This window comes from Micropterus salmoides, unplaced genomic scaffold (genome assembly GCF_014851395.1).
Source record: "Micropterus salmoides isolate LMB-PRFRI ecotype aquatic unplaced genomic scaffold, ASM1485139v1 Ms_hic_scaffold_4, whole genome shotgun sequence".
NCBI lineage: Eukaryota > Metazoa > Chordata > Actinopteri > Centrarchiformes > Centrarchidae > Micropterus > Micropterus salmoides.
In genome coordinates, this window is record NW_024043372.1 from 37,393,110 (window position 1) to 37,406,743 (window position 13,634).

At 41.2% G+C, this 13,634-nt stretch overlaps 1 protein-coding gene across 2 annotated transcripts in view; it reads left to right on the top strand.

Annotated features, from left to right (window-relative positions):
- Positions 1-321: 321 nt before the first annotated feature.
- phf2 (PHD finger protein 2) overlaps positions 322-13,634 on the top strand; it is a 31,331-nt gene continuing 18,018 nt past the window's right edge. The window contains exon 1 of one of the 2 annotated variants that reach the window (XM_038696532.1): positions 322-683. In XM_038696532.1, the coding sequence (XP_038552460.1) occupies positions 586-683 (98 nt within the window). In that variant the 5' untranslated portion in view covers positions 322-585. The remainder of the gene's footprint in view (positions 684-13,634) is intronic. The other variant, XM_038696531.1, reaches the window with a different exon arrangement.

Below are 13,634 nucleotides of genomic sequence, written 5' to 3' on the forward strand. Positions count from 1 at the left end.
ACTACATAATAATAAATAATATTATACTTAATAATATAACATAATTCGATATGTATCTCTCTCTCTCTCTCTCTCTCTATATATATATATATATATATATGTTGTAATGTCTATTAAGTAATTATGTAATGGCTGTCTGTATGTGTTGCATTCAAATGTTCTGTGAGAAAAAAAAAAAATCCCGATTGATCGAACATTCATTCATCTGATTTGAGGTCCGCGGATTTAAATCTGCTGCCTGACGTAACTTTCACATTTATTTATTTTTTATTTTTTTCGCAACGACATCGAGGCTAGATTTTCTTCTGGCTGCTAATATGACCGCCTCGGTGCCGTACAGTCACCAGGGGGCATGCACATAGTAATAATAATAATAATGCATTTCAGGAAAGCCTGCGACGACGAGGCTCCATCGTTTCCACCACACGGCCGTGGTGTGATGGAGATGTGCGTTTAGATTCATGTGTCCGGCGGGTCTGCCCCTGGCTTTTTTTCTGGGGAAGATCATATTGGATCATATTGTTTGCAGGACGTTGTTCCTCCTGCAGCCCCCCCAGTCTATCCCGACGTAGTTGTGAATTGAACATGGCGACTGTACCAGTATATTGCATCTGCAGATTACCTTACGACGTGACCCAGTTTATGATCGAGTGCGATGCTTGCAAGGACTGGTTCCACGGCAGGTAAGCCCAGATTGCTCACCGTAGTGTTTTTGTGACGGTTTGCATTTGTGGAAAACAAACAAAAATGGCGAGGTCTCGGTGCGTTTGACAGCTTTGTGGCTCTCAGTCGCCCGTCTACATCTGAAGAGAGGCCGCTTGGAGAAGAAGAAGAAGGCGGAGTTAAATATAGCCGACCGGGGTTGTGACATTTTTCACGAATAACACTGAACATATTCCCCCTATAAAAAGTTACGGTGGTTAATAGAGTGATTTCGGTGTGGGTTTCGTCTATTAGTTGCACTTAATGGGTATTTAACCTCTCCGCATAGCCCCGAACTAAAGCGTTCCCGTCGTAACGAGCGGGCGGTGGAGGCAGCGGGGGAAGCCTCGGCAGACTCGCTGCTCGCTTCTCTCCTATTGCCCCTCTTCCTAACCGCTTTCAGGCCGACATTTCGCTCATATTGTCTGTGAATGTTGTCAAATTCAAGCCGTTCTCCCAGCTTTCACCGAGTGGTTTTACACGGCAGGGTTGGAAATCACGACGCGAGTCTGAGCTCAGCCCCGTAACGTTACTGCCTTCCTGCCAGGCTGCAGCTATGGCTGACAATAGCCCGTATTGGATGTCTTTAAGCTTTAGAGGGGAAAATAATACAGTTATACACATTCACTGAGCTGGTGTGTCACTACTTTGAGCTATAGCTAATTGCTCATTTTGTTTCACTGCGAGACGAATCGTCCACAGCCGCTCATCACTTTCCCCGACGTACATAAACTGGAATGATCTCGGCCAAATCCCTGTTACCATCATGTTATATTTCCCTCCTGTTGTTGTAGTTGTTGCCACACACGTCTGTCCCTGCAGCAGTCTTTGTTTTGACATGTTTCATGGTGTTCGGCTGCACTCGGGATGTCTTTTGGGGTATAGATCATTTGTTAATCGTGTTTCGTTTGGTGAACGAGCCCTTCAGAGCAACGAACAGTATTTACGCGCCTGAACGTTAACCCTTTAATGCTCCCCTGGCTGCCCGGGCTGTCTGTAGCGTTATCACATTATGTAGTGGTGAATTAAATGCTGGGGAAACGCCATGACCTCCAGTCACCCGTCAGCAGAAGCCAAACAACCAGTATAATGATTTTTCCCCATTAAAAATCCTTCAGTGTATACTCTTGATGTTATATTTACAAAACTTCCACCAGCTTGGTGCTGCTTACAGTGATATACAGTATGTACAGAGATGGAAATTCTGTGTTAATGCCCTGAAGGTTTATGTTCCCTGTTAAATAATTACTTTTTATTGCAATGGATTTCCCATACATGAGCTGCTTACAGTAAAATCCAGTCATTCAGGCTCCTGAGCTGAACCTTCATTAGCGAATAAATAAGGTAATTTAAATCAAATTACAAATCTCAAAGCCATAGTTTTAACTAATTACTTGAAAATGGGATGTCAGAATAATCTATAAATAGCTGATAAAGACTGTACCATAATAACTAGGTTTAGAGTGAACAGAAATGAAGAATCATTCTTAAACCTATATTATGTTGTAACTGGATCTGTTGTACTTAGTTCATGGGATGTAATGCTACTATTCGTCCTGTGTGTCGTCAGCGCAGTTATGATCCACGTGCCTGATGGCAACATGAACAGCACACTGAATACGGTGTGATCCAGCTTTCTAAACACCCTGTTGTGATGAGCTGGAGATACAGCGTATTTGCCTTAGAGGGTCACGTTACTGTACACGGTTAACTGACATGTAGCACACATTCATATGGAGAGGGCGGTAATCGCTATTAAATATAGACGAGCTACAAAAAAATACCAAGTGTATAATTTGTGTGGTGTGGAAATATGATTACGCTAGTTGTAACAAGATGGAATAACATTAGTAACAGCACAGTATGTAGTGGTGAGCATAGTAGTTATGTAAAACTCAAATATTGTTGAAAACATGCTTATTTGCTGTCACAGAGTCAGATAAGAAAACTGGTATCAGTTTCTATGTGTGTGCAGTACTGGTCTGAGGTGTTTAGCTTGGGTTCACAAAGACACACAGCAGGGGGAAACTGCTAGCTCAGCTTCATCAAAACCGAACAACAACAATTTCTAAGCTCTTATTTACACCCAAGAGCCATCTTGGGTTTGGGCTGTGTTTGAGTCGCAGTGTACAGGAGAGGGCTTTTAAGATGCTCCTTGTGCCCAGCTGTTGTTGATCAGGAAATAGCTAACTGCTGCTAAAACCACAATGTCTTGTTTTTACTATATATTTCTGTTTATCCCATGTTGAATGAACAATCCAGCATGCACGCAAGTCAGCTGCATTTGTCAATATTTTTCAGTATTAACATTGTATTAAATTAATGTGAGGTGTTACTTGTAATGACAAACCCACAGAGGGTCAGTGAGCTTTTTAGTCTTTTTTAGTTCATTATTTTTGATTTAATGGCCCCCCAATTTATTGCAGACTTCAGTCTCACTGCTCTTTATACAAAAGCAGCAGGCATATGTTTTCAGCAGACAAACTCTGATAAACCCAATATGGAGTTAGCAACTAAACTAGCTGGTGAGGAAGTCAAACATCTTGCGGCTAAAGAGCTAGATATTATTCGCAAGAGTTGGTGAGACCAAACCACAGCTAAAGCATATTGGGCTCACCATTAGAGCCCAACTAAAAAATTGCCCCACTGATATTCCTGGCCAGTATTAGCTTATAGTAGACATGTCAGCCGACATGTGCACCAAACAGTTCTGTACAGAAATGCCAAAGACATGTTTGCAGTAAATTAGAATCGTAATCACTGTAACAATGGTTGCAATGTTTATTTTCAACTGTATAATGTCTTGACTGGCGACCTGTCCAGGGTGTACCCCGCCTTTCGCCCGATGTCAGGTGGGATTGGCTCCAGCCCCTAGTGACCCTGTACGCAGGATTAGCGGTTGATAATGGATGGATGGATGGATGGATGGATGTATAATGTCCTGCTCTATACATTTCTTGGTTGCAGAGCAGGAATATGCCTTGTGGCCTTAAGCCCCCCCCCGCAACGCCCCAGCTGATTTCGCCAAATTCCTCTCTGCCTTCTTCCTGTCAATGTTTTTTTAGACACCAGTGTTTTTTGTTGATATTCTGAATTCTTATTACTCTCAACTGAGGAAAGAAATTTTGATAAATCAGCGAACGAGCAAGACAAGAAACCATAGTCGACCTGGCCATCGGGAGCACTGGGAGAAATGGCTCTGTGGGCAGCCTGAGCACCCTGTCATACAAAACAACTTTGATTATGTACCAGCCCACGTCCTCCTCAAGGCCAGTTCAACTTTAGTCGAGGTTCTGCAGCCGAAGCTGTAAGAGAGAAGACAGTAGGGAGAAGATAAGTTAGGTTTGGGCTTTTTAGCAACATGTTCAACTTTTCAAGTCATTATGCTCATCAGTGTCAGACGAGATCTTGTGTGTCGACGAGCAAGAGAGCGCTCACGTGTGAAGTGGAGTCTCTGCTAACAGTGACAGACAGATCCATGCTATGAAACTTCTGTATCCTCACTGCGCGACATTATAATAAACTGATGATCTGGTCATGGGTCACATCTCTCTCTCATCCAGGCGCTGTCTCTCCCTTTTCATCTCCTTTCGTCTCTCATGCATTAGTTCCATAATTTTATTCTATAGACAGACCTTCTGTCAGCACACAGCAACTGTGACAGACTTCCAGCATCCCTGATGAATGGTTGTGATAATTGACAAGCATTATCTGATTAGAAAAAAAAAAAATTTAAATAAAAAAAGATGAAATTCCAGGCGAGCTGGTCACAATTCTTTAATTACAAAACATATGGGATCCTTCTCGAAACTGTTGTTTATGCCAGTGTTTAAATTTATAAACGACTACGCTATAATTTAAAACTCAAGTATCAATATCAGCCTAAAAAATTCAGTATCTGTTGAGCTCAACTTACCGCACATTTAAGCATTGGCCAGACTCCAATGGGGTGAAAATGTTGTTGCTGGATGTGTCAAATGTTAATGTTGTGGCTAATGTTAACATTTTAATGCCGAATTGCAACTGGGTGGAGTGTTATCGTCATCATAACAGTGTGAACGCAATTATGCACTGAAAATAGCAGAAGAATGCAAACTGAGACACTATGTGTGTGCGTTAATGCAGCTAGTAGTTAGCAGCTAGCTGCCAGGCTTTGGAATCAATGTACTGAATATAGTTAAAGATCTTGTCGTTTGTCTCCTGGTAAGAGCATATTTCTCAGATGTGTTTGATTTTACAGTCCTCTTTCTGAATGCCATGATGTGTTCATGCCATTTAAAATTAAGGATGCACCGATCCGATACTGATATTTAATATTGGCCCGAAACTGACTCAGATAGCGGGATGGGGTATCAGTGACAAGGGGGCCGGTCTATTCAATTCAATTCCTACACTATGCATCAGCAGCACTCAGCATTGGTCGACACTCAAAGCCCAGGTATTAGTATCGTAACTGAAAGTCACATCTTTGCATCCTTATTTGAAATTCAGGGTTTGTTTTGAGTGTGTGTTGTGTTGAGTGTTTTTTGTTAGTAACACTTTCTGGCATCACTATAGTTATTTCACCGTGAACGGGCCTACACAAATAGTGAACACTTCCATACAGTCTTCATTACAGTGAGTCTTTATTGAAGCCAGTATGCTTGATATCATAACAATCATCTGGTAGCTTTGTAGAGTTTGACAAATAAATTGCAAGCAATTCCTTGATAATTACCCAACATGATTATCTACCACAGCAAATACTTATTACTAGTGTATTTGTGTGTATTAGTGGCAATGGAATTTCAATAGTCACATTTGTTTTATCTCAGTTTGGGTCTTCAGCCCCATTGGATGTGCTCCATGTACTGACTAAGACAGTTCCAGATGCATCCCATTGTAAAGTTTACCAAAGCACCTGTGCCCTGCTCTAGAGGTGGAGGTGGGGAAGTTAACCTGATGTACATTTGCAAACATCCAGTTATTCCTCATCCTTAAAGGCCTTTTCTCCTGTAAAAGTGAGACAGTGTTTGAAAATGCTTTTGCTATGTTTGCACCTCCCATCCAGACTAAAACGGCAAATCCAAAGACTTAAAACGGAGAAGTTTGGAAACGCTGCAGACCCCGTTTTCCTTTTAAAACTCCAGAGTAGCGTATTAGTGCTGACAGACAAAAACGGAGGACTTTAAAAACGATGACCCAGACACTCACGTTTAGCTTCCTGATTGGGTCTTATCAGTCATGCCAAGCAAAAACACAATGCTACTGACAGTGTTTGTGTTTTGGTATTTTTATTAAAATATGTCGTACTGTGCAAATAACACACGCTTGTAATGTTACTGTGCATGTCGCTGTATTTGCTTTGAGACGACTCCCAGACGGTTTTCCGCTACCTTAGTCGCTTTGTACTCCCATGTTAAAGCTCCATCTCTGGTAAGTTAACACTTCCTGTAGCTGCTTCACAATAAAAGCCTTCTGGTGGTTCACTGGAGAAACTAAACTCAGGAAGTGCTGAGTTTGCAGTGGCAGAGCATCCATTCATTCATTCCCGCTCTGATAACACAGAGCTGATCAGGGAACAGTACGTGAATGTAAGAAGAAGAAAGTAGGAGTGAAACCTCCAACCAACATTAACTACTAAAGTTACATGGGAGCTACTGATAGCCAAACATAGCATTTTCATACCTTCTCTGTAGTTACTTGCATACAATGTCAGTCCACCATGATGTCAACGCAGTTCTGTTTTGTCAGGTAATGTAACCATTTTGCCTCGTTGGGACCTCCATTAAAACATCATTTAAAAATGAATGCTTGGTTAACACATAACTCTAATATCAACATATTATTTAAAAATCACAGCTGTCTGTTTATGAAGACCAGCGGTTTTAGTCAGACTTGACTGTCTCCACTAGCCATTTGTGAAATCAGAAAGTCTTACCAGACTTTGCAGTGCTTTTCAGTTCCCATAATACATTCAATAGAAAACTGTTGCCAAGGACAAATAGAACTTGATGGGGGACCAACCCCAATAAAGACATATTACATTGTATTAAATGTAAGGCTCATTGTTTACAATGATTTACAGATTTTCACTGGAAAATGCCCACATTTAAGAATAAGAAGTAGATTGGTGTATGTTCAAAAATGTGCAACTATGAATGTATCATTTGGTTGGTACAACTTGGTACTAGAGGAATCCTTCCTATTGCATAAAGCTTCACACTGTTCAGCAGTATTTTTATTCCAGATGTAGCCTAAGACCTACACCTTTTCTCCCACTATACTTGCTATTCCTCGTCATTTTTCTACTTCACTACAGTCTTTGACATTACACACACCCAAAAATATAGAAATTGTTTGCAAAACTGTGTGTAATAAGAGCCTATAGGACTAATTGTTATCTTTATTACGTATAAAGACATGCTAGCAACATAAATAATCTACTTTCTTATGTTATTTCTGTTTGTGACTGTTAGTGGATTATCTGTAGCTTTCACCACACTGACACAGCGTTTCAGTGGTCAGGGTCCTGGCTGTTTTTCGGCTACTGTAAAAAAGGTCCAGTTTGTAACATTTAACTATTGACAGAAATGTAATATACATAACTATGTTTTTTGTGGTGTATAAAGACCTTACATAATGAACCGTTATGTTTTTATTACCTTAGAATGAGACATTTCAATCTACATACACTGCGGGTCCCCTTACATGCAAGCCGCCATGTTTCTACAGTAGCCCGTAGACAAACTGTGCGTTTCGTCACTATGTTGAATACGTAAAAAGAAGAAGCAGAAGAAGAAGTAGTAGTAGTCTGGTTTGTTAGAAGTAAGAAGAGAAGTGGTTACACACAGTAGATCCACTTTAACCTTGAGAGCTGCAGTCTCTATTCATTAGTCACTGTAACTTGCACTGTACATTTACAGCTAAAAGGAGGCTTATTGTTGATCATTTTCTCTCTGCTCGCCTGCCATTCACCGGTCTTGTGCTATTTAAAAACGACATAATATTCTTTGTGTGGTTCATCAATGGTGATCCGAACGTCACGCGAGGTGCGGACTACTCTGCACAACACCGTGAAGCTGGGGCTCCGTCTCTCTGCCGCTACACACATACACATACACGCAACGCCTACACATGCGCTCTGATCCCCCTTCCTTAAGGGTAATTTTGGATTTATACACGCACTTTAAAAACATTTTTTAAAAGCTTGTGCTACATGTTTATTTACAGCATTATATGTTGATATTTATAATGTAATAGGTTGTCTATTAAACTATTTGGAGAAATCTGGTAGTTCTGTGTAAAATCTGAAGTTGAGTAGCCTCATATTGCCAAAATGGCGCGATCCTCATTTTGCCGCTAAGCTTTGACTGAGATTGACAGTCGAATCAGGCTCCGCGCATTGAAGCCTCAAATCTTCAGCTATTTGGGGTCAACCCTAATGTAGAGTAAACTAATGCTAATTCAGCAACATCTTTGTAGTAGCGTCCATGTTGATTCCACTTTCAAATGCAAGAGCACATGAAGTCAGAAGAAAGACTTCACAAATCGGAAGTGGGACCAAGGAGCATGTGAATGCACTGTGGGCTGTTTGTTGCAATTCGCAACTCTCTCCACTAGATGCCACTAAAACCTACATACTGAACCTTAACAGCAACAATATGTAAGATGTGGTTTTATGTGATTTGGCACTCCGCTCTCCACCAGCAGCATAATGTTGCTTGAAACTTGGGTGGCAGGCCAGCCAACAAAGATAAACAGCAACCAACGAAAGAGCACTGACTGTGTATTCAGACCAAATGTGATTTTAATCCTCACAACGCTTTCCTCGCAAGTTTTTATCGCTGGACTACTGCCAAGTGTACACACACAATGCGATAATGTGAATAAACACAACTCGCGATTACTACAGCTATATGAATCCAAAATAAACATTTTGCTGGGATTTAATTGCAATAAACCGATCAAACTGATGCTGAAATAACTACAATATGATTCAGATTTTTGAATATGAATTCATACCTTGTCAGGTCTGTCAGCAAAACAACAACTTTTTAAATGTTTGTTTTCTGGGTGGAGTCCGGATTGATCAGAGCTATGCTATACCAGCTTGTTCATAGTAAAGTACAAACATAGCTGGAATAAAGATACAGGCAAATATTTTCTGAACTCTCTAGGTAGGTCAACTTCCTTGCTTTCTTTTCTCCACATAATGTCTAGTTTTGTCTGGTTTATATTAGAGCCTGACCGATATGGGTTTTTGGGGGCCGATGCGGATCTAAAAAAATAACAATAATATGAAAAAGATTTATGAGCAGATATTTAGATTCAGAGAATGATTTGGATAGTAGACCCCTTTACTGTATAAACTACTGAAAGCTGGTATGTATGTGGGCTATAAAACCTTTTCTTCAATGGATTATGTTAATAAAATCGATTACAGTCTCAAAAAGTGAACAGTAAACAATTGCATCAATAAATATTTGCTGGAATGTGCAGCTTTTTCATCTGTAAACAGAGTGAGTGAGAGCATGTGTATTTCACCTTACACATAATCTGCCATAATTCCAATGTAGCATATTCACATCTAGTTGATCCCTTTACCTGCACTCTTCTGACCAAAGCTACGAGAAACCATTTCTCATCATCTGTCTAAATCATGCCGTCTATGATACAGTGAGCTGCTGTTGAATGCATCTAATACCACATGACTCTCTACAACGAGGACCTGCAACTTTGAGATTTCATTTAACTAACGTTATAACTACAACCAGAGCCGTTACGGCTCTGACTGCAGCGTTTCACATCTACAATGTCACAAAAAGAGGAGCTACAGGAAGCCGTGTTAGATTCTTGTTCAGCTAACGTTTATTTACATGTCCACTCTGGTTTAATCATTTCAGACATGCAGACTAACTGCAGACAGGCAGCTCGCAGATATATTTAGAATACACCAGAAACTATAGTTTAACGGTTCATTAACGTTAGCGCTCCTCCACTGATAAACACGGCATAGGCTTTGTGGCTAATTTAGCAATGGGCAGCGTGAGCTGTTGTAACATTACATGCTTTTAGAGAATATTTAGAAGTGATGAACTAGAGACAAATGTGAACCGTTCACTAGAACGGCCACATTGTTTCAGAATAAATCTACAGTTAAAGTTAGGTCTGTCAGTAGCGAAGCTTCCAACAGCCAGCTACCGTAACATTAACCTGCTAGGACGCCGGGGAGTGCAGTGAAAAACAGGAGGGTTAGCAAGTCATGAATGTTTTCATGAGAAGTGATGGAGTCTGTTTCTATAATAATTATAAAAGTCATGTAATTAACGTGACCGACTCACCACTAACACAGCCCTCTGCATGTTTGTTTCTACATGCTGCAGTAAGCTCCGGTAAACTCCAAACTTCTGTGGTGTTTGTGGAGCTGCAGCTGGTCGCTCTCTGGTGGGCAAACTATGCAACACCCATGACATGAGTGAAGGATCTGACTCTATGTTTCTTTTTTAATTGTCATCTATCTGCCGTTATAAACAGCCGATGCCGATTAAATACAATAAGCTCATATTGACCGATAATAGTAGTCCAACAGAGCTCTGGGTGCTGACAGATGCTAACAACAACAACAGTGGAACTGGAAATGCACGGAAGTTCGCTCCTAAGATGCTGCAATGAAGATAAATCAACGCTGTAATCCCAAAAACTAATAAAAAACTAATTTAATAAAAGCAGTTTACTCGAGCTCCTGCCGCAGGCGTAGTTGTCAGAGCATAATCCAGACCGACTACGGATATTTCTGTCCAAAAGCTGCAGTGCTGTTCCCGGCTCTGTCCTCGGCTTTTCCCGGCAGCTTAGTAGCTTTCCGTCTGCGTTTTACTTCACCGCTCTGCCTGCTACTCTCCACACAACACTCTGAAGTCGTCGGTGACGTCTGGATCTCAATGCTGATAGGCTATCGCGACACAACATCATGCGACTTTCTCGCTTGAGTAGAAAATTTTCAACTCACATGAAGGCCTTTGCACCGTCTGCACCTGACGACGGGAACTCGCGGTGCTCCGCGTCTTTGCATTGACTTTGTATGTAAACACACTGCCCCCAGTGCTCACCTCACTTTTGGTCTGAAAGCACCATTAGAGTAACATTACCAATATCCGAGTGGGTTATCTAGTTTGCTAACATTAGCTCTTCCTTGTCTTTTGCTCGTCACGCTTTTTTTTTCTTCCTTGCTTCGTCCAACGTCTTCATCCGTCTCTTTGCACCACTGTTTCTTTTAGCTTAAAGTAACAAGCTTTAGCAGAAATGTCTCTCCCAGCCATATTGGACATCACAGATCATGGCAGAGTATTGTAGGTATCAGCTGTAGGGATGGGTATCTAGTAGAATCGAAACGTCTCAACGCAGTACTTAAATCTATACTTTTTTAAACCAGATTGCTATTTTTATGGATTTGCTTGCAGCCAAGCAACACACCAAAAGAAAGAGAAGAGCACGCCTTTTTCCCCTTATGTGCCTGTCATGTCATGACAGATCTATTTCAGCACCAGCCGCTATCAATTTATTTATTTTTCTGCTATCAAAATAATCTGACGGGCCGGCTAAACTCAATGTTATGAAGCGAACAGCGGCAGGGCGGAGCTAATGTAGCGTCAGCTTGCTCCTCGTGGCTGCATTACTATAAGATAGTAAACCACATTTGCTTTTTACCGTTACATTCTTTCTTGCAGGCTAAATCAACACTTTAACAGTGGTACACAGGAAAGTAACATGGGTCGCGTTAGTTGGTGAAGTAATGTGGAAAGCGATACAACTTTTCACTGCTCAGCGTTAGCCGGCGAGCTAACGTGACTTTCTCTGTTTCGCCAGCTTTACTAATGCTCACTTTGTTTTTGCTCGACATCATCTGAACCTGTTTGGTCTGATGGGCTTCAGCACATAAACCTTTATTGTTGTTTTTATGTGAAATCTACGTTTTGCTGTGAGATGGTTGTTTTATGGTGTTGTCCCTGTAGTCTGAGCGTACAGGGCTGAATCCGTCCCGGTAGTGGCTGATACAAGCAGCAGAGAAAACAGGCGTGTGCTTAACTAACCCTAACAACAAAGGAAATGCAAAAAGAAAAAAAACAACAGATACTTACCCTGACTCCCTGGCCAGGAAACAAAATAAGTGGCAGCTCTCCCCTACTGTTTTGCAGTTACACTTTTATCTTCCAGCACTTGGGTAAAAACTACAACAGAGGGCGAGTTTCCCCGGAACCCCCATCTGGCTGGGGAGGTAGGGGAAAGGGAAGAGAGGGTGTTCGACCTCCACACAGGTTCCTTTCTACGGCAAATCCTCCAGCAAAATCCACTATGCACCACCTGGAACATATCAAACACAAAATAGCTCCTCCCTAAGGCAGGGAGGGTAACAGAAACTGCACCTAAACCTATATGACTCCATGTCATAACAACACTGTACACTATTAGCAAGATGCTGGATTGTGTTTGCATTAATATCGAATTAACTGTACATTAAGTATATGTATGTATGTACACTTCCCACAATGCATCGCTCTAGAGTTTTTTTCTTTAAACCCTCTCTGCTTGATCAACGCTAATGCTTCCAAACTCCACGCCTCACAGAATGTCAGATAAACTTTCGATTTCATTGTCACTTATTATTATTCGAAATTCACACCACAAATTCGCAAACAGAGGAAATGAATCTATTTGTAATCATCCATTAAAAAGTTAATTCTCAATGTATTCCACAGGCTTTGTCGGACCTCCTGCGAGAAGCCTCCAGAAAATGCACTGTCCATCTGTGTTAATAGATAAAAATGACACCAAACGATCAGAGGTGTAATTTGACGAAGCATTTCTGATTTGACTCCTTAGATTGATGATTTGTCGTGAATTAAAGTCACGCTGTTTGCTGGCTTGCGACTGCTTTACAGAAAAGTTAGCTTGATCCCATTGTTTAAACTTGTTCTTTACATAATACAAAACACTGCTTCAGAGGGCATGACAAACAGTACAGATGGAAATCTTTAAAACCTAACGGTGACAAACATAAATTTTTATGTATCATCACAGTGCAGGAACTTTTCAGATGATATTTTATCCGTCTCATTCCTCTTGCACCCCAGAGAGGTAGGTAGAAGGTTGAAGTCACTTTCTGAACTGTTCAAGGACAACGTTGCCGTGCAGCTCATAAAGTGATGAAAGAACTCAGATGTGGTTTAGACCTGGCCCAGGTTTAAAAATAAACCCTATACTCATAAAATCAATTTTGATACCAACACGGCAACAGTGTAGAGCAAGTTGAGGTAATCTGATCCTATGATGTGCGTTTAGTCTCAGACAGAAACGTGTCAGCAGAATTAGTCTGGAGCTGTGCCACAGCTTTACTGTAGTCAAGGTGAGACGTTTCTATAATCCTCAGACACTGAAAGACAACACCGTACTCCTAACTTGGCAAAAACATGGCTTTCCTGCTACTTAGCAAACAAATTGAAGTGAGTTCACTGCCACACTCTTTGATACGACAAAAAGCGGACAGTAAAAGTGTCTTAACATATGTTTGTCTGCACATTTCATGTTTAGTAAGAGTTTCAGGAGTTTTTCTCCAGGCCTCCAATTTAAGGATGTCATTAACAAGCATTTCCACACACTCATGTGTTTGCCTTCAGTGAAAGCAAGTAGGCGGTGTAGTAAAGCTGTGGAGTTCACAGGGGGAAAAGGAAGTATTCTGGGAAACTCCCACTTCAGTGGAGTTGGGAGCAGAGGCTCCAAACGGGAGGAATTTGCTTGTGCAAAAGAGAAACAGTGGGAGGCGCTGGTCATCATTTGAAACATGTTTTGTTTTCAAATCAATCAACTGGACATTTTTGTGTTTTTAATGCGTTTCCCACGATGCCATTTGTTGCATCAGCACTGAGGCCTGTGCATGTTCTGCACTACATACATTT